Source organism: Capra hircus, chromosome 3 (genome assembly GCF_001704415.2).
Source record: "Capra hircus breed San Clemente chromosome 3, ASM170441v1, whole genome shotgun sequence".
Taxonomy (NCBI): domain Eukaryota; kingdom Metazoa; phylum Chordata; class Mammalia; order Artiodactyla; family Bovidae; genus Capra; species Capra hircus.
In genome coordinates this window covers 10692613-10712785 of record NC_030810.1, presented here as the reverse complement: position 1 = coordinate 10712785, position 20173 = coordinate 10692613, and the positions used below count along the sequence as shown (strand labels likewise).

The 20173-nt window shown below is 39.2% G+C and overlaps 1 protein-coding gene across 1 annotated transcript in view; it reads left to right on the top strand.

The window, feature by feature from the left end:
- Positions 6653-20173, top strand: part of PSMB2 (proteasome subunit beta 2) — a 34245-nt gene continuing 20724 nt past the window's right edge. The window contains exons 1-3 of the mRNA XM_005678712.2: positions 6653-6998; positions 11038-11160; positions 14210-14280. Coding sequence (XP_005678769.1) covers positions 6908-6998; positions 11038-11160; positions 14210-14280 — 285 coding nt within the window. The 5' untranslated portion in view covers positions 6653-6907. The remainder of the gene's footprint in view (positions 6999-11037; positions 11161-14209; positions 14281-20173) is intronic.

Below are 20173 nucleotides of genomic sequence, written 5' to 3'. Positions count from 1 at the left end.
CTGGTTTGATCCCTGCTCAGGAAACTAAGATCCTGCAAGCTGTATGGTGTGGTCCAAAAAAAAGAATAGAGGAAAGATAAACATCCAGGCTGAAGCAAAAGTAGGTGCTATGAAGGCCAAAGATGTGATATAGAAAGATGCTTTGTACAAAAGGATGAGGATTTAGAAATTCTGCTTATGACTTCAAGTGTCTAACCATCAGTTAAATATGGAAGACAGAAAAAGGAACTGTTTAAATGATGTATTTGCCCAGCTGGGATGAACCGCCTCAGAAGTACCACCAAGGCTGAGAATAATGGGACTGGAATGTGGAAGAGAGTGTTTTATACAATGTGGACCTAATAAGACCACAACTTGGGGACTATCAGGGCCTGTTCCAGATGGGCAGGTAGCATATTTCAGATGTAATCAAGGAGGCAAGGGCAGCTTTGAGAGATGAAACCAAGGACCTCTAATAAATAGCAGTGGTTGAATGTCACGACCAGCCTATGAGGAAAAGACAGGGCCAAAGGGGAAGCTATAGTCAGTGAAGGTCCAGCAGAGTGTCCCAGGCGAATGGGTTCTGACTGGCAGAAGCAAATGAAACTGGAGACATGGGTTACCCATTGAGGCAAAAGAACCAGTCTTTTGTATCCCTGTGTCAATGAGTTATTGCTCAAGGTGGGGTGCAGCCTTTCAGGTGAGGGGATGATAATTCTCTAGAAAAGAGGTAGCTGTTCTGGGCTGACTGTTTGTGTCCTCTACCCAAATTCATATATTGAATCCCTAACCACCAGTATGATTATACATGGAGACAGGGCCTTTGGGAGATAATTAGGATTAGATTAGGTCACGAGGGTTTGCCTTCATGAGGGGATGAGAGGCCTTATAAGAGAAAAGGAAGATATAACTCTCTCCCTCCCTCTGTCTTTCTTTCTCTCTCTCCATATACTGAGGAAAGGCCAAGTAAGGAGATAGTGACAAGTCAGCCATCTGTAATGCTGGGAAAGAGCTCTCACCAGGAACTGAACTTTGTTGGCACCTTGATCTTTAGTCTATAGAACTGAGAAAATAAATTTCTACTGCTTAAGCCACTCAGGCTGTAATCCTTGGTATGGTAGCCCAAGCAGACTAATATAGCAATTGTGAGTTGTTATCCAACCATGTTAACCAACATAGCTGGGGGGGGGGTGTTTACACAGATAGAGTGTCTACAGTCCACCCTTTGCCTCAGTCAGCTCTACTTTATTCTAATATTAAATTCACTCTGTCTAGGCATAGCTTCTTCAGGACCGTGGTTGGTCGCAATTCTGACCAACCAATTCTAAACTTACAAGAGTAGGGTTTAGTGGAACAAACTATAGCCTCTCTTGCTACATTTTGTCTATGAGCTGTAATTGACATTCACCATCTTCCTCTACCACCACTCATTTTATTTTTTAATTTTTTGGGTCAAACCATGTGGCCTACGGGCTGGGCCAGAGATCTCTTAGTTCCTGGACCAGAGATTGAACCTGTACCCCCTGCAATGGAAGCTCTGAGTCTTAACCACTGGACTGCCAGGGAAACCCCCCACCACCACTCATTTTATTATTTATTTTTTATTCTATTTATTTATTTATTTTTGGCTGTGCTGTTACCGTGTGCTGGCTTCTCATTGCGTTGGCTTCTTTTGCTGTGGAGTACAGGTTCTAGGCTTCCCTGGTGGCTAAGATGGTAAAGTGTCTGTCCACGATGCAGGAGACCTGGGTTCGATCCCTGGGTTGAGAAGATCCCCTGGAGAAGGAAATGGGAGCCCACTCCAGTACTCTTGCATGGAAAATCCCATGGATGGAGGCGCCTGGTAGGCTACGGTCCATGAGGTCCCAAAGAGCTGGGCTCGACGGAATGACTTCACTTTCACTTTTTCACAGGTTCTAGGGCGTGTGGACTTCAGTCTTGGCGACATGTGGGCTCAGGAGGTGTGAGGCCTGGGCTTAGTTGTCCCGTGGCACGTGGAATCTTCCTGGACCCGGGATTGAACCCATGTCCCCTGCATTGGCAGGCAGGTTCTCAACCACTGGACCAGCAGGGAAGTCCCTGCCCCCCATTTTAGACCTCTCTCTCCTTTGGCTCACCTGGTAAATTGACCCACTTCCTAATTTCTTTTGCCCTTCAGCTTCACTGAGATATATTTGACATATAATACTGTGCATTAATAAGTTCAAGGTGTACAATGTGATAATTTGATACACATTCACACCCTCATTTCTAAGGTGTCCAGTCGTGGCACTTGGTCACCAGATCCTTACCAGGCCATGGTTGCTATACTTATAGTTCAGCTGGGTATAAGAGTACCAAGAGATGCCCCAGTAGATCACCCGGGTGCCACATATATTCCTCTATGTCCTCATTATGTAGCACAGCCCTCTCTCCTCATAAGGATTAGCATCAATTATCCCTGCCAAACTCTTTGTGCAGTTTACTTGTGCTCTCTGGACTTGCTCAGACTTGATCCTAGATGTCTCACTTTCGCTTTATGATGTATTACTGCTGGGCCCACTTCACCTTATAATCTGGTAGGTTAGATAGAACTCAGCTCATAATGAGAAATTCAAACTACACAGTCATTCAACAGTCTACGGTCAGACACTTCTATCCAGATGGTATACCCTTCCTCTAGAGTCAGAAATCTGAGCTACAACTCTCCCATTGTGGATTAACAGAAGTTTCATATGGCATATTTCTTTACCAAAGACACTTGTAGTAATACACAGTCAGCTGGGGCAAGGGGCCCAAGTAGCCAGGCTGCTTATATTGTAGCCCGACACTGTTGAAGCACTTTCTTATTCTGAACCCGTTCAGAGCTAGAGACCCTCAATGTGTCAATAGACAAGACCACCAGGCCACCACTCAGCCTCTAAAACAAAAAATACAAAGCTTTATTTATTGCTTACTTACGTACATGCTGATTAGGCTCAGTTTCTCCAAGAAAAGCAAACTGTTCGTCTTAGAGTTTTGGGAGAGCATGGAATTCAGAGACTGTAGATTTTCAGAGGCATGAGGGGTTGATATAATCTTAATAAGTGTGGTTTCTTGGGTGAAACCCAAGAAACACTTGGTTCATTCGTTGGCATTCAGAAGTATGTTTGTTGGAATGGGTCAAGTCTTGACTGGCTGACTTAGAAATAAGGAGCTGTCACTGAGTGATTGGCTTGCAAAAAAAGCATGTTCATTATGTCATTGACTGATGTATCAATATTGATTGAGTAAAAGTATTTAAACCTGTTCTGGTGATTTGTTACCAAGGGTATAGAACTCTCATTTATTGATTAGGCAGGTTTAAAACAGATTCTTGATTGGTACCATGACTTCAAAAAACAGTCAGTCTTTCATAATAACCTGGAAACTTTTTTAAAAAGTATTTATTTTTGGCTGCATTAGGTCTTAGTTGCAGTACGTGGGATATTTGTTGTGGGCGCGAGGGTTCAGTAGGTGCGGTGTGCCTTCTTAGCTGCCCTGCAGCAGCTGTGGAATCTTAGTTCCCAGCCAGGGATGGAATCTATGTGGCCTGCATTGGAAGGCAGATTCTTAACCCCTGGACTGCCACGGAAGTCCAGTAATATGGAAACTTCTAAAAATTCTGTTTTTCCTTTTGATTTTTCATTTAGCCAAAACTCATAAAAAGAGTTTTGAAGCCATTCGAGAAATATGACCCAAGCTTTTTCAGGCCTGACCAAGAAAACAAGCTCAAACAACTTCTTGAGTCTACTACCTAGGACAGCCAGGCTGTTTTCTTCTAGCTTAGATGTAAACTGTTCCATTTCCCTGCAATGTTGATTGATATAAAATATGAAGTTGGGGGCCAGATTGTGTACCTATGATGTAATATGTGAATCCCTCCATAATTTTGTTTTTCTGTTCTGTGAAAGGTTCTTGCCTAGGGACTTTAGACCCAGCAGCTTGTTAGCATGAAGTGAAAGTGAAAGTTGCTCAGTCGTGTCCAACTCTTTGGGACCCCGTGGACTATATAGTCCGTGGAACTCTCCAGGCCAGAATACTGAAGTGACTAGCCTTTCCCTTCTCCAGGGGATCTTTCCAACCCAGGAATCGAGCTGGGGTCTCCTGCATTGCAGGCGAATTCTTTACCAGCTGAGCCACAAGGGAAGTCCAAGAATACTAGAATAGGTAGCCTATCCCTTCTCCAGCAGATCTTTCGATCCCAGGAACCAAACCAGGGTCTCCTACATTGCAGGCAGATTCTTTACCAACTGAGCTTTCAGGGAAGCCCATTAGCATGCATACCTGCTAAAGAATTGCCTTTAGCTTCTGAAGTAGGAAAAAGGGAGTAACAGAAGCCAGATAGGGCAGGAATAAAGTTAAGCAAGAATGTGTCTTGGTTGGAGTCTAGCTTTAATCTGAAACTCTGGAGGACAAACTATATTCTGCATTAAGTTAAGGGAATTGATCTTTTATCCCTGTGTCGGTAAGTCAATGATTGGGGAGTGGGAATTGGTTCATAGCCTCTCAGGCAAAAATGCTTCTCTTAGGATTGATGGAAGTTCTCCAAAGAAAGGCAAAGTTGTGAGTTGTTATTAATCAAGATTTATAGAAGCTAGGGTATGGCAGCTACTACAAGTAGGTAAAGGGATATGGGTAGGGCATCAACATTATCTATTAATATCTGTGACTATTTAGGGGTAGGCCACTGATTTCCAGTGTTGGTCCCAACCTTACTATCTAAGCTCACAGAGTCTTTTGAGTATGGGCTAAACTGATGCTTCCATGTCAAGCTTGGGAGTCTTGGCAAAGCTGGTAGCCTCCCATACTATGACCACATTCCCCAGGTACACTGCAGTCATTCTTCTTTATGATCCTGCCAAACTTCCCAGAGTTCATGAAGGAACAGGATATGACTTCTTATACTCGTGGAGCCAAACAAGCCTGCATCTCCCTCCCATCTCAAGAAAAACAAAAAGCAAATCTCTCTTCTGAATGTCCCTTTAAGTAAAGAAATTCAGGCTCAATGAATTTTGCACCAAAGTTGGAAGAGGTAGACCTGGGACCAGAGTTAGGTGCTGATTCACAGGCCTCCCACTACTTTGGGGGTCTGCAAACTGTTTCATGAGCCAAATCCACCTCTCCCTTTCACTTGTGTTTTGTAACTAAAGTTTTATTGGGACATTGCCATGTTCACTGATTTATATGTTCACTGATTTATATATTTGCTATGGCTGCTTTTGCACTACAATGGCATCACTGAGTAGTTATGGCAGATACTTGATAGCCTATAAAGCCAAAAATACTATCTGGTTCTTTACAGAAAAATTGACTATATCATGCTATTTCTGGAACCTCTGCAGGCACTTTTTCTAATTCTAACATTCAGTTATTCTAAGACTTTAATGAAGGAGGGGTTCTCCCTAATTCTTAGTGAAATAGAACAAGTTATATCTTGAAAATCGACTTTCTTCTATTATAATGAGAAGTTAGAGAATCTAGTTTGACTTAGCTAGAGGGGATTTCCTGGGGAGGAGGATGAACGGCCAGCTTATAAGATGCTTGGGGGTCCTTTCTTTTTAAAGCCCTTTTAAAAAATTTTGGTTTTTCAATTCAAATTCTGCAGCCTTTATGAATGAATGGATGAACAGATAAATATTGGTATATGCAAAGGAAAAAAGTTCTGGAAGGATACAGACATCTGGTAAGTATTTACCTCTGGTGGGAGGAGGACAGAGAGTTAACTTCACTTCTGTGTTATTTGTGTATGTATAGTATAACTATGTAATTTTTGCAATTGTAAAACACAAACAAAATGACAGAAAGGGAGAGAGGCTTAAGAGACTGCTTCCCCAGTGGTGTTTAAGAAAGGATCTTTCCAGGATGATGGATGCATCTGTGTTCATAGTGAGATGGTCGACTTAATGACCTCACTTGCCTCTGGCATAATCCCACGGTAGATAGGCTGCCCCAAGCTCCTCAGGCTCTGTGTTCCTGCTTGGGCAGAGAGCTGGAAGAAACATTCAGAAGGGAGTAGGGACTACACATTTTTGCAGAAGCCAGAGAATTGCATAGTTGTGTTTAGAGATACAATTGCAACCAGTTTTCCATTTCTGAATAAGCTAGTATGTTTAGTATGAAGACTCAATTATCAAACCATTCAAATATCAGAAACTAATCATGGAATATATTAGCTTTCCCCAGAATGGCTGAAACATGTAAAAGGATGGCTGTACTTTTTCCTATGAACATACGAGCAATACCTGAGCACTGTGAAACATTCAAATAATATAGATGTGTATAAAATAAAAAGTGAAAGTACTCCCTTTAAATCACTGTTATCAGAGGTAGCAACTACATATAATTTGAGGTTGGAAGAACATAAACACATCTTTTATTATTTGTCTTCATATTTAGATCCTTAATTCAGTCATATTTTACAATTATGAAACCTGTAAAAAGGGCTCCTTTCAAATTTCAAGTTTATTTTTCTCTAATCTAGCTTGCAGGAAAGGGGTTTCAGGAGATATTTTGCCGAGAACCGAAGGGAAATTGCCAGCTAAAGACGCACACCTTTTGGCAGACGCATGTGCTCGGCACTTTGTATACAGCGCGTGATTTCCTCCTCAAGCGAGTTTTAAACTCCCAATTATAAATAAAGAAACTGGGTATTACGTAACATTACGTAAGGCAAGTACCCCGTACTGCCGGGATCGCAAGAGACCGGAATAGGCCAGAAGCCGAGAACAGCTTTTAACGCACCAAACACCACCCCCACTTTCCAAACTCTCGCGACAGTTGTGCGTCATCCGGGAGCGCCGGTGGCCGGGACCGTCGCGGGGCCTGCGACGCGCGGAGCTCTGCTCGGAGGTGCTGTCTCACCCGTGAGGCGGAGAAGCCGGCCAGCCCCGCGCTCGATTGAACCTGCAGTCCCCGGCCTCCTGCTACCATGGAGTACCTCATCGGCATCCAGGGTCCCGACTATGTCCTTGTCGCCTCCGACCGGGTGGCTGCTAGCAATATTGTCCAGATGAAGGATGGTGAGAGGAAGCAGGGGAGGCCAGGCCGGGCCTGGGTATAGGGACAGCCGGGAGGAGTTCGTGGGAGGTTGGGTGAATACCGGGGAGGTCTTGGGCCTGGAACCCCGACTGCCCTGGTCAGCTCTTGCGTAGTTTTAGAATTAGGAGACAGGCAGACAGGCTTAGGGCCTTGACTTTGGCTCCTCCCAGGGTTCCTGGGTCAGTACTGTGCTTCAGCTTTAGCTGAATACTTGCTAGGCGAGAGTTGCTTAAGGGAACTCAGTTTAAGTGTTTAAGTGCCAGGCCGGCTCCAGGATTCCTAGACCCCCTAGTTTCTGATAAATTTCTTCTTGTCAGTGCTGAAGAGGTAGATTGTGACAACACAAGGTGGGATCCTGGGGAGAGATTGTGGGACTAGAAACCTGCCATTTCCCTTCCACTGCCTGTATCTTCCCTAGTCTTAGCTCTGATCCTTCTTTTTCAGGGCGCTGGCTACCTAGTTTTCCTTGTATTTAAGTAGCTAGTGGAGTTAGGAAACTGGAGCCCCGTCACTCATTTGCTTTATGACTTTGCACAAGTTATTTCGCAGTGCCCAAGTTTCCTCATCTGCTAAATCAGGGTTAGTAACACCAACCTCAAAACTTGTTGAGAGGATTGAGTTGATAAAGTTTTGTGCAGATGTTTAACACTATGACAGATAGCTGGTAGTAAACATACTGAGCGCTTGTATACGTGTTATTTTACGCAGTTTACATTAATTCATTTAACCTTTTGAAATGGATGCTGTCACATTGACAGTTCGGAGGCATAGAGGTTAAGAAACCTGCTTAAGGCCTCAGCTGACAGAACCCAGGTTCAGACGTGTGCAGTTTGACTCCATATTTTTAAAAGATTTTGGTTGCTTGTCTGCGGAATCTTAAGAGTGTGTTTTCACGATTCATAGATATCCTACTTTTTAAAAAGTATTATCTGTTGGCCCAGATGATTTAATGTTCATTTGACAAATAGTTTGGGACACCTATATGTCTGTTATAGTGCTAGGTGCTGAAGGGATGCAGAGAAAAATAAGATGTGGCCCTTATCTTAGAAGTTGCAGTTTAATAAGGGATTCAGATATATGTACAAAGAATTATAACACAAGCTAGAAAATGATGCTGCATATGAAAAGTACATTCAAGCTTCTCAGGTAGTGCAGAGAAAGCAGAGATTGGTTTTATCTACTCCAGAGGAAGAAGAGATCTACGAGATCTCTATGCTTTGAGGGCAGGTAGCAGTTCATTCTTGGCTTAAGGAAAGGAAAATTATCAAACTGTTAAACATTTATGGTGTGGATTGTGTTCCTTAAGTCAAATTACTTTATGAAATTCCATGATTAGTTTGTAGAAGTTTTACTTGTAAACCATGTTTTCCAAAGGAGTCAATTTGTTTTTTAAGGGTAAATCTGTTCATTATTTTGAATACTAAGGCCCTTGACATGCAGGTGAGTTTAGCATGAAGTAGTTTAGCAGTAACAAATTCAGTACATTTATAGGTGTTCTGTTTCTTCACAATAATATATATGAAGCCACTTCAAAAAATAGAATGTGTTTTAAGCCTACTTACATACACAGTGCTTTTAGGTGTTACAGGGTATGCAGTGTATTTGGTATAATCCATAAAGGGGTCTAAGACATTAAGAAAACCAGGAAATAAATATCACAAGATGATTTTGTATGATAAAAAGAAGTATCACCAGTGAGTATTAGGTTAGCTTTTAAATTAATGGTTTCAAAATAAATCCTTATGGTATTCAGAGAAATCACTGTGGTATGGAAGGAAGATGAATTTGAATTAGTTCTTTAAAAATGGTTGAAAATAATTGTATTTAGCTCTAATTTTCCCTATAGTGTTTTCAGATATAAAAATGTTTATGATAGAAGCTTTGGAATTGTATAAGGACTTTTTCCTTCCTTTCATTTCATAAAGAAACTATATAGGGTAGGCTGAAAATGAATTAACCTTTTGAGATTCATTATTCTTCTGGTATAAAATGAGAGTGACGCTTCCAATCAGCTTTTTGGTTTGTTGCTGTAAGATATTTTGATACTATAGAGAAGATGTTTCCCAGAGATTGCTTGCTTGTTAAAGTGGCACAATATTTCAGTCTGGTTATATGCCCCATTTCATTTCTCTTATCTTCTGGCCTGTATAGAACTGCTTTTAAATTTCTCACAGTGCCTCAGCTCACACAGATTGCTCTTTTTTCCCCCCGAATTCCTGTAGCATGTGTAATCTGAACCACATCGTCTCGCACTGAGTATGATAATGTTGTACAGTTTTCCCCACCTATGAGTTAGGCAGGGGTAGGTGACAGTATCTTCATCTTACATACTGGAAACTGGCTTAGAAAGGGCAGATAATTTGCTCAAGTTCAACTAGGCTTGCTCAGCCCAGACTCCGAAAATCTCCTGGGTTCCGTCTAGGGTATTGTATGCTTACCTTGCTTATTTTGTTGTCCACTTGTTTCCTGCATGTGGGTCTTGTATGTTCTTTTTTAAGGATCAGAAATTGCCTTGAGCTACATAGCCCGTTTCCTGCATGATTTAGGGAGTCGTTAGCATCTTCTTTTTTTCTTTTTGATACCCCCTTCACCAATCACTATACAATGCATGTTTGAAAAACACTATTTGGCCTTGAATTAAGTTTATTTCAAAATTGAACAGTTGAAGAGTTTACTGTTTCAAAATTTAGCATTTCTTCTAAGTATAACATAAATTCTTTGTAAACAGGCCTCCCCCCGCCCCGATATGAAGCTTTTTTTCTCATTATGACAATAAACATATTAAGTAGTATTTTCTTACAAAGATGATGCATATGAAGTATAAATATTATAGGAAATATTCATAAGCATAATGAAAGAAATAAAAATTGCCCATACTTCTGCAACTGCAGGAACTCAGATGCTAGCAGCATCTAATACTCTTTTGGTTCTTTTTCTTTGCATAGATGATTTATCTATACGTGAATTTTTTCTTTCATAAACAGTCTTTAAATCTTTAAAGTCATAGTCTTTAAATCTCCTATAGCTTTTAACAAATAAAAGTGTTTCAATCTAGGAGTTTCAAGGCAGCTTGATACTACAGGCACATTTTGTGTGCACTTCCCCTCTAAAGTCTAGGAATCCTTATTACTGGTATCTCCAGTTCTCAAATACTTGTAAAGTATTTGACTATAGCATTTGTGTTTTAAATCCTGTTAAGAGATTTTGACGTTTCAAAAGCTTTCAAACAGGAAGCATGTCTCCCAGCGAAGATTATTCAGCACTATTTGAAAAATGAAAAGTGAAAGTGAGAGTAAGATAGGGAGATTTAGCTTTTTTTCTGAAGCTACGGACTGAATATAGAGTTTTCTTCCTTGGGCACTAATTTCTGTCTGAGTATTTATTTATCTGTTTAATCTGAATGTGTCTGGTTCAGCTAGATAAGATTAGAGTATTGGGATTTTTGAGGTATTTTTAAATAGCTTAGTGCAATATTTGTTAGGATTTTTGCTTTGGCACTCATTGTAACTTTCTCTTTGCTTTGTAAATGGAGTTGGTTTACTTTTTTAGGTGATTTATAGTCTTAGTTGATTTTTTGTTCTTCCTTGAGATGGTTTCTTAATTGCAGCATTGATTCTTTTCATATATGCTTTTGTTTATATAATAATTTACATTCATATTTCTAGAGACATTTCAGGGTTTTGGAATCTTGAGCCTAAAGACAATGGCCACTGGATTGATTCCTTCAGTTTCTTCAGTTGTTGTTCATTGCATTTCAAGTGCCTTAATGTTTTTATGTATATTTTCAGTTACCAACTTTTACATATATTCTCCACCTGAAATTGATGTTAATAAAATATGCAAATGATTTAACCTGGCGAGTGAAAGAAAGTAATTGATACAGTTGCTCATCAAAGTCTTCATAAAAGTTATTCATAAAATTCAATATGGTAATTGATAAACCTGTTTGTAGTTGCCATGTAATAAGAATAATTTTCTGCTAAGGTAATTTCCAACACTGTGTGTTTTTTCTTTGAGCAGATCATGACAAGATGTTTAAGATGAGTGAAAAAATCTTACTCCTGTGTGTTGGAGAGGCTGGAGACACTGTACAGTTTGCAGAATATATTCAGAAAAATGTGCAGCTCTATAAGATGCGAAATGGTGGGTAATACTTAGAATGCGGCTCTGGTGGTTTTGTCTTTAAAGTGTACTGAAAGAGAATATTCTATACTGGCAGTTCTATACATGCGCTCTTATTTTTATTTGAGTCTTACTATTTTTAAAGCCTTAGTTAGATCTTCCTTCTGGTCCTAAGGATTTTCTACAAAAATCCCAGAGCAGAAAAGAGAACTATTACAACACTGATACATGGGGGATAAAAATAACCCCACCTTGAAAAATGAGCATGATGATATAAGATTTCTAAGTGTTAGAGAATGTGACTTGAGCTACAGTATGTACGAAATCTCAGAACTAAAAGACCTAAGTTAAACTTGGTTATACTGTTTTTTTATGTGACAAATCACTTAGCCTCTCTGGACCTTTACTTTCCTTATCGCTAAAATGGCATTATTGGGAATTCCCTGGCAGTCAGGTGGTTGGGATTCTGTACTTCATTATAGAGGGGATTGGTTCGATCCCTTGTTGGGGAACTAAGATCCCACAAGCTATGCAGCGTAGTCAAAAAACAAATAAATGGTATTGTTATAATAATATTAATGAATAGTATGTATGAAAATGCTTTGTAAACTTTAGACTCTGTGTAATTATAGGAGATTTACTGTGTCATAAAAGACTTCTGCCTTGCCTCTCTGGTAGGTTCTTGTCTAGGGAGATAATTAGAATTTTTGTGAGATATTTTGTGAACTCTCTGGGGCTAATAAACTCTTATCCACTGGGAAAGCCTTCCTGTGAAATAGTACTAGCCACTAGCCCTTTGATCCAGGGAAGTTTATAGTGATGCTTCAGCAGAAAAGAACCTTCCTTCCAGTTACTTACTTCACAGTGTAATAATACTGTTATACATAGAACTAGTATAAATTAAGGAGCTTAATTTTAATATAATTGTATGTGTAAAATGGCTGGGTATGATCCATTTGTATAGTTTTTTAGGTGGTAAGCTTAGCATCATGCATTCAGTTCTATAAATGTTTTTGAGGGCCTCATCCACATTAAGCCTTCTGCCTAGTATCACAGAGAATTCAAAGATGAATAAGGCTCAGTTCCTTCTGTTAAGAAACCTAAAGTACGTAGTATTTAGGTTTAAGCAAGTTTAGAATCCTTTTTTTTAAACTTTTTATTTCCTAATGGGATATAACCAACTAACAATATTGTGATAGTTTCAGGTGCAACAGTGAAGGGCTTTAGCAATACATGTACATGTATCTTTTCTCCCCCAAATTCCCCTCCTATTCAGGCTGCCACATAACACTGAGCAGAGTGCCATGTGTAAAATACTTTAATAATTATTTTTAATGACTACTTGTTGTTTACATGGCCCCCATGAAGGATCCCAGTATTTCTGAAGTACAGTTGGTAGAGCAATACTTCCCTGTCCTGGCCCAGGAGAGGGCGGAGTGATAAACAAGAGAGTTTCTGTTACATAACTCTCAGGGTCTAAAGTCAATGCATAAAACACAAATTGTATATGGTTAAAATTGCCCTTAAAACTCCTTAAGTTACCTATCGAATGTATTTTGTGTATGTAACCCTACACAATAGAGCTTGTGCATTTAAAATTCAGTCAGTTCAGTTCAGTAGCTCAGTCGTGTCTGACTGTTTGCGACCCCATGGACTGCATCACGCCAGGCCTCTCTGTCCACCAACTCCTGGAGTTCACTCAAACTCATGTCAGTTGAGTCGGTGATGCCATCCAGCCATCTCTTCCTCTGTCATTCCCTTCTCCTCCTGCCCTCAATCCCTCCCAGCATCAGGGTCTTTTCAAATGAGTCATCTCTTCACATCAGGTGGCCAAAGTATTGGAGCCTCAGCTTCAACATCAGTCCTTCCAATGAATACCCAGGACTGATCTCCTTTAGGATGGACTGGTTGGATCTCCTTCAGTCCAAGGGACTCAATAACTGAGCCAAAATAAGGGAAAGAAAGAAAATCTATATGCACATGGTCAGGCATCAGACTTTTCTGCCTTTTAAGATAATTGTGAAATCCTTAGCACTGTTTAGAGAGTTAGAGAATTGACAAGTATTCATGCTTGTTCAGAGTTGTTTTCATTATAGTTTAACATGTACTAATAGACTTGTAAGGATGAAATTCAGTAATATATGTGAAAGCACCTAGTGTAAGCTCTGAAACATAATAGCTGTTCAATAAAGGTTTGTTAGAATTTTAATCCACATCTTACCTGATGTGATGCTGGTATTGTGAGTGTTGTAGGAAATAATCACATGCAATCTTTCCAAACGCATTTTCTTGTGGGTCTGCTGAGTTGGGGTCATTCTTGTGATTTTTGACACTAGCCCCATTTTATGCTGGAGTGTTAATGTCCAGAGTGTGTTACTAAGGCACATCTGATGCCATTCCTCTGGGCTGTACTTTGCTTGGCATTACAACTTTTTTAGAGGTTTTATGCTGGAGAGCCTCTGTTTTTAAAATGTTACAGATAGCGGTAGAACCAATTTTTTCCCTGTGGCTTGTGCTTTTGAAAATCATATTACGCTTCTTAATAAAATTACTTTACTTTTAAGAAAACCTTATAAAGTATGGCTGAGGCTATTCTAATTTCCAGCCTCTCTTTCCCAGTATCTTTTTAAAATAAACTAAAAATATTATCATCTCAAGACCTCTTTCTTTTATATATATATATATAAAACATCTGTATATATTTGTACCTCTTTCCTTCCGTAGAGGAAACTACAGTCTGTTGCTGAATGAATAGCTTAATCAGGAGGATGAATTCAGTCTCACTGTAGAATAGTTACCTTGGTTCTGTTTTATGCCCAGTAATCACTGCTGGTACTAACTAGCTATTTCCCAACTGTTGACAAAGGCTACCCACTCCAGTAGTCTTTCCCTTCTCCAGGGGATCTTCCCAACCCAGGGATCAAACCCAGGTCTCCCACATTGCAGTATTCTGGCCTGGAGAATTCCAAGGACTGTATAGTCCATGGGGTCGCAAAGAATCGGACACGACTGAGCAACTTTCACTTTCACTTTTCAACTGTTGACAACAAGTATATATCTCTTGTACCAGGTTATGAACTGTCTCCCACGGCAGCAGCTAATTTCACTCGCCGAAACCTGGCTGACTATCTTCGGAGTCGGGTAAGCAATACAGCAAGCAGCCTTAGGAACAGAGAAGTCTATGCTTCTTTTCTATTGCTATTACACACGAGTAGTATTTTTGCCCTTATTTGGCCTTCTTGAGCCCTTCCTATTGCTACTTGTTATTCTTCAGTCTTGTGGGATTTGTTTTTTCTTTCTGCATAGTTGCTAATTAAACCCCAGAGGGTGAACATACAGTTGCAGAGAATTTGGAGGGGGCACACCAACAGGAAGGTCTGGCAGTGGCCTTTTAATTTTCAGTGTTTTCACAGCAAACCTTGTTTCTTAATTCCTGTGGTTGGATTATGTGGTGGTGGAGATGAAACCTTAAAATACTATTATATACAGATTTTATTTTGAGAGTAACGGTATCTTTCTGTGACTCTTCTTGCCAGTGCACACAGAACTATTCCTCTTCACTTAGTCTGGCCTTGTTGTTACCTTAGAACTGTCTTTGGTCCATTGACAGCATGTTAACAGATGCAACATCTTAAAGATTCAATGAAAAAAGAAAGGGGGGAAAGAGGATTGAATGTATTAAAGATTGTGTAGGATGTGCCAAGAAAGTTTATGATTGCTAAAGGTGTCTATTATTCCCTTCCCACAGGGACTAAGTAAGTGGAGCTCTGCCATGTGACTTTACCCCTGTGCCTGTTTACTCATCTATGAAATCGTGATAACTTCCTAAACCCCACAGGAGTGCTAGGATAATGAGTGCTTGTAAATCAGAATATTTAACATTCATATGACTTTTGCCCGAAGCGTTTTGCTTAATAATTTAATCTACTCACTAGTCTGCTGAGATATATAGTAGTTAATTCTCTATCACTGATAGGAATGAAAAGCATAAAGTGGCAAAGAGATTAGCTCCAGGTCACACAGCAGGTCAGGCAAAAGCTACACTAATGGTACCATAATTACTTGCCTATTCTGCCTTGACAGCTACTTGGTTTTTCAGTAGTGTTTCTAGAACATAATTTTTTTTTTAATCTGTACTTATTTAAGCTGATTTATGACAAATCAAAACAAGTAGAGGTTTTGATTTGTTACTTGTTACAGATTTTAAAGCAGTTTATTTTCTAGTGTCTAATACTGAATTGAGAACTTCTCAGTAAATAGAATCTCTCTTTGCTAGCTTCGACCAAGGAGTTTGTGCAATATGAAAAATTGTGAAGTTTGAATAGAAGTTAAAAACAGGATGAATTGGGTAGAGGGGATAAATTTGTATACATTGTTTTAATCTGGGTGAAAGATCAGTGGCCTTTCTTATTTACTCTTCCCCAAGAGAGGTAAATGGATCAGAGACAACCTTTCCTGCTTCTTAGAAGTTCCTGTGGTATTCAGTAGAGAGTATACTGTGGCTTGCTGTGTAAAATATCCCTCTGACTTGCCAGGCAGAATTGGAATAAGAATTCCAGCTTTGGGCACAATAAACACTTTGTCTTAAATGCTACAGACATTGAGTGAGTTAAGCTCCTTTTAGAATTGAGATAAGAGTGGCAGTGTGCTTTATGCAGATATAGTGAATCCGGTTAATCTCCTAGCAGAAATGTTTGATGTCTTAACAAATAAATATCCCTTGTAGACAGTGACATGGGGCTCTAGTAAACATTGGCTACCTCTGCCTTGCGCTTCTAGATCCAGTCCCTGCTCTGCTACCTTCCAATCAAATGAGATTGTTCTAAAATACTAATTCATATTTCAGGCATTTTTTTATAAGGAGAAAGGTGATGGTGGTTTTTCAGTCTTCCCAATAAGTACAAAATCACTAGATTTGGCATTTTTATATAGTCACACCATTTGGCACATGATACTTATTTGAGTCAGCCAGTTACCATGCATAATTTCATGTCTGTAGCTCAAATTGTTTGATCTCCAGTTTGCTATGTGCTGTGTTGTTTGCCAATCTTATATAAATTGGTTCTTTAAGATACAGACAGTTTAGTTTGTTGGTTAAACACAGTATCTGGAATTACACTGCCTGGGTTTAAATCTTTGCCCACTGACTTGCTAGTTGTGTCTTTGAACAAATTCTTAGCTTAATTTCCCTACTTATAAAATAATGGTACCTAATTCATGGAGTTATTATGAAGATTAAATGAGGTAATCATGCAAAGCTGTTAACACAGTGTATGACACATAAACCTAATTAATACATTCATTTAGTAAATAAATTAATCAACTTTCGTTTTTCTGGTGTATTACTGTTAAATTGCTGTTACAGAAGCAATTTAATAGTTAGTTTCCTATGGGAGATTGTTTTTTGTGCTATTTTATATTTTAGTTCAACAGTCTGCTAGTAAAGAGTGCTATTAATAAGGAAAATAGAATTAAACCAACATCCATCATATATTATGTGCTCAGCTTTTTTCTAGATTGACATAGTCCAGCATGGTAGCTACTAGTCATATATGGCTATTTAAATTTAAAATAATTAAAATTATGTATCAATAGATGAATGGATTAAAAAGATGTGGGGTGTGTACACACACACACACACACATACACACACACAGTGGAATATTACTCAGCCATAAAAAAGAATGGAATCCTGCAATTTGCAACAATGTGGATGGACCTAGAGCATACTATGCTTAATGAAAATAGTCAAACAAAGACAAATACTCTGTTACCATTTGTATGTGAAATCTAAAAAACAGAATAAATGTATATAGCAAAACAGAAGCAGATTTATAGATACAGAGAACAAACTATTGCTTACCAGTGAGGATAGGAAAGAGAGGAGAGGCAAGATAGGGGCATGGGATTAAGAAGTACAGACTACTCTGTATAAAATAAATAAGCAACAAGGATATGTTGTAAAACAGGGAAATGTAGCTATTTTATAACTTTAAATGGAGTATAATGTATAAAAATATCGAATCCCTATACTAGACACCTGAAACTGATATAATATTGTAAATCAACTGTGTTTTAATAAAAAAAAAACTTACTTCAATTTTATTTAAAATTCAGTTCCTATGTGAGAGTCTTGAGAAATAAACTTTTGTTTCTTTAAAGAAAAGACTTTGGTTCCTCAGTCACATTAGTCACATTTTAAGTGCTCAATGGCCACTTGTGGCTAATGGCTATCATATTGGAAATTATAGATATAAAGTTTGAAAACTAGTATAATTGAATGATTCCTTATACAGGAGGTATAGCACCAGCTCTCCCATGAGCTAGGTGAAAAACCTTGGGAGAAAGAACATATGGGTAATTTTTATAGTTTCTTTCAGCTCCCAGATAGCATGATTTAAAGATCTAATGTCAAATACTACAAAACTATAGTAATGAAAACAAGGTGATATTGGCACAAAAAAAGACATATAGATCACTGGAATGGAAGAGAGAGCCCGGAAAGAAACCACATACTTGCGGTCAGTTAATTTACAACAAAAAAGTGAGAATATCCAATGAAGAAAAGACAATCTTTAGCAAGTGATATTGGAAAAGCTGGATAGTTAAATGTAAATCAGTGAAATTAGAACACTTTCTCACACCACATACAAAAATAAACTCAAAATGGCTAAAGACCCAAATATGCAACATGACACCATAAAACTCCTATAAGAGAATATATGCAAAACATTCTTTGATATAAATTATGGCAATGTTTTCTTAGATCAGTCTCCCAAGGCAAAAGAAATAAAAGCAAAAATGAAGAAATAGAACCTAATTAAAATAAAAGCTTTTGCACAGTGAAGGAAACCATCAGCAAAATAAAAGGCAACCTACGGAATGGGAGAAAATATTTGAAAATGGTGTTACTGACAAGGGGTTAATATCCAAAATATATTAACAGCTCATAAAGCTTAGTATCAAAAAAAAAATTTTAAAAAGTGGGAAGAAGATTTAAATACACATTTCTCCAGAGAAGATAGATAGGTGACCAACGGACACATGAAAAGATGCTCAACATCATTCAGTTCAGTTCAGTTCAGTTGCTCAGTCATGTCCGACTCTTCGCAACCCCATGAATAGCAGTATGCCAGGCCTCCCTGTCCATCACCAACTCCCGGAGTTCACTCAGACTCAAATCCATCGAGTCAGTGATGCCATCCAGCCATCTCATCCTCGGTCGTCCCCTTCTCCTCCTGCCCCCAATCCCTCCCAGCATCAGAGTCTTTTCCAATGAGTCAACATCATTAATTATTAGAAAGTGAAAGTCTCTCAGTCATGTCTGACTCTTTGTGACCTCATGGACTATATAGTCTGTGGAATTCTCCAGGCAAGAATACTGGAGTGGGTAGCCATTCCCTTCTCTAAGGGATCTTCCCAACCCAGGAATCAAACCCAGATCTCCCACATTGCAGGCAGATTGTTTACCAGCTGAGCCATGAGGGAAGCCCAAGAATACTGGAGTGGGTAGTCTTTCCCTTCTCCAGCGAGTCTTCCTGACCCAGGAATCAAATGAGGGTCTCCTGCATTGCAGGTGGATTCTTTTAATTATTAGAGAAATGAGGAAGGCAAATCAAAACTGCATTGAGGTATCACCTCACACCAGTCAGAATGGTTATTATCAAAAAGTCTAAAAACAATAGGGATTTCCCTGACGGTCCAGTGTTAGGGCTCTGTGCTCCCAGTGCAGGGGGCACAGGTTTGATTCCCCTTGGGGAACTAAGATCCCACATGCTGCATAGAACCGTCAAAAAATAAAAGTAAAAAGTCTACAAATAATAAATGATGGAGAACATTGGAGAAAAAGGAGATCTTGTACATATTGGTGGGGATGCAAATTGGTGCAGCTACTATGGAAAACAGTATCCCTAAAAAATTAAAAGTTGCCATATAATCCAGCAACCCCACTCCTGAGTATACAGCCAGAAAAGACAAAAACTCTAATTCGAAAAGATACATGTACCCCAGTGTTCATAGTAGCACTATTTACAACAGCCAAGATGTGGAAACAGCCGAGTACCCATCAACAGATGACTGGTTTAAAAAGATGTGGTATGTATACACAGTGGAATATTACTCAGCTGTAAAAGAGAATGAAATAATGCCATTTGCAGCAACAAGGATGGACATAGAGAATATCACATTAAGTGAAGTAAGTCAGGTAGAGAAAGACAAATATTTTATTGTGTCACTTATATGTGGAATCTATATACAAAACAGAAATGGACTCACTGACATGGAAAACAAACATATGGTTGCCAAAGGAGAAAGGGAGGAGTAGGGGTTAAATTAGAAGTATGGGATGAACAGAAACAGACTACATAGAATAGATAAGAAACAAGGGTTTTGGAAGAAAAGCTATGAAAAGCCTAGACAGAGTATTCAGAAGCAGAGACATCACTTTGCTGACAAAGGTCTGTATAGTCAAAGCTATGATTTTTCCAGTAGTTATGTATGGATGTGAGAATTAGACCATAAAGAAGGTAGAGTGCCAAAGATTGATGCTTTTGATCTGTGGTGTTGGAGTACAAGGAGATCAAAGCAGTCAATCCTAAAGAAAATCAATCCCGAATATTCATTGGAAGAACTGATACTGAAGCTGAAGCTCCCGTATTTTGGCCACCTGATGTGAAGCATTGGCTCATTGGAAAAGACCCTGATGCTAGGTAAAACTGGGGGCAGGAGAAGAGGGAGGCGACAGAGGATGAGATAGTTGAATGGCATCACCAACTCAATGGACATGAATCAGAGCAAACTCTGGGAGATAGTGAAGGATAGCGAAGCCTGGCATTCTGTAGTCCATGGGGTCGTAAAGAGTTGGACACAACTTAGTGACTGAACAACAACAGCAAACTATATTCAATGTCTTAAAATAACCTGTAATGGAAAATAGTCTGAAAAAGTAAATGTATATAACTGAAGTCACTTTGCTGTACACCTGAAAAAAGCACAAGATTGTAAATTAAAACTATACATCAGTTTAAAAAAAAAT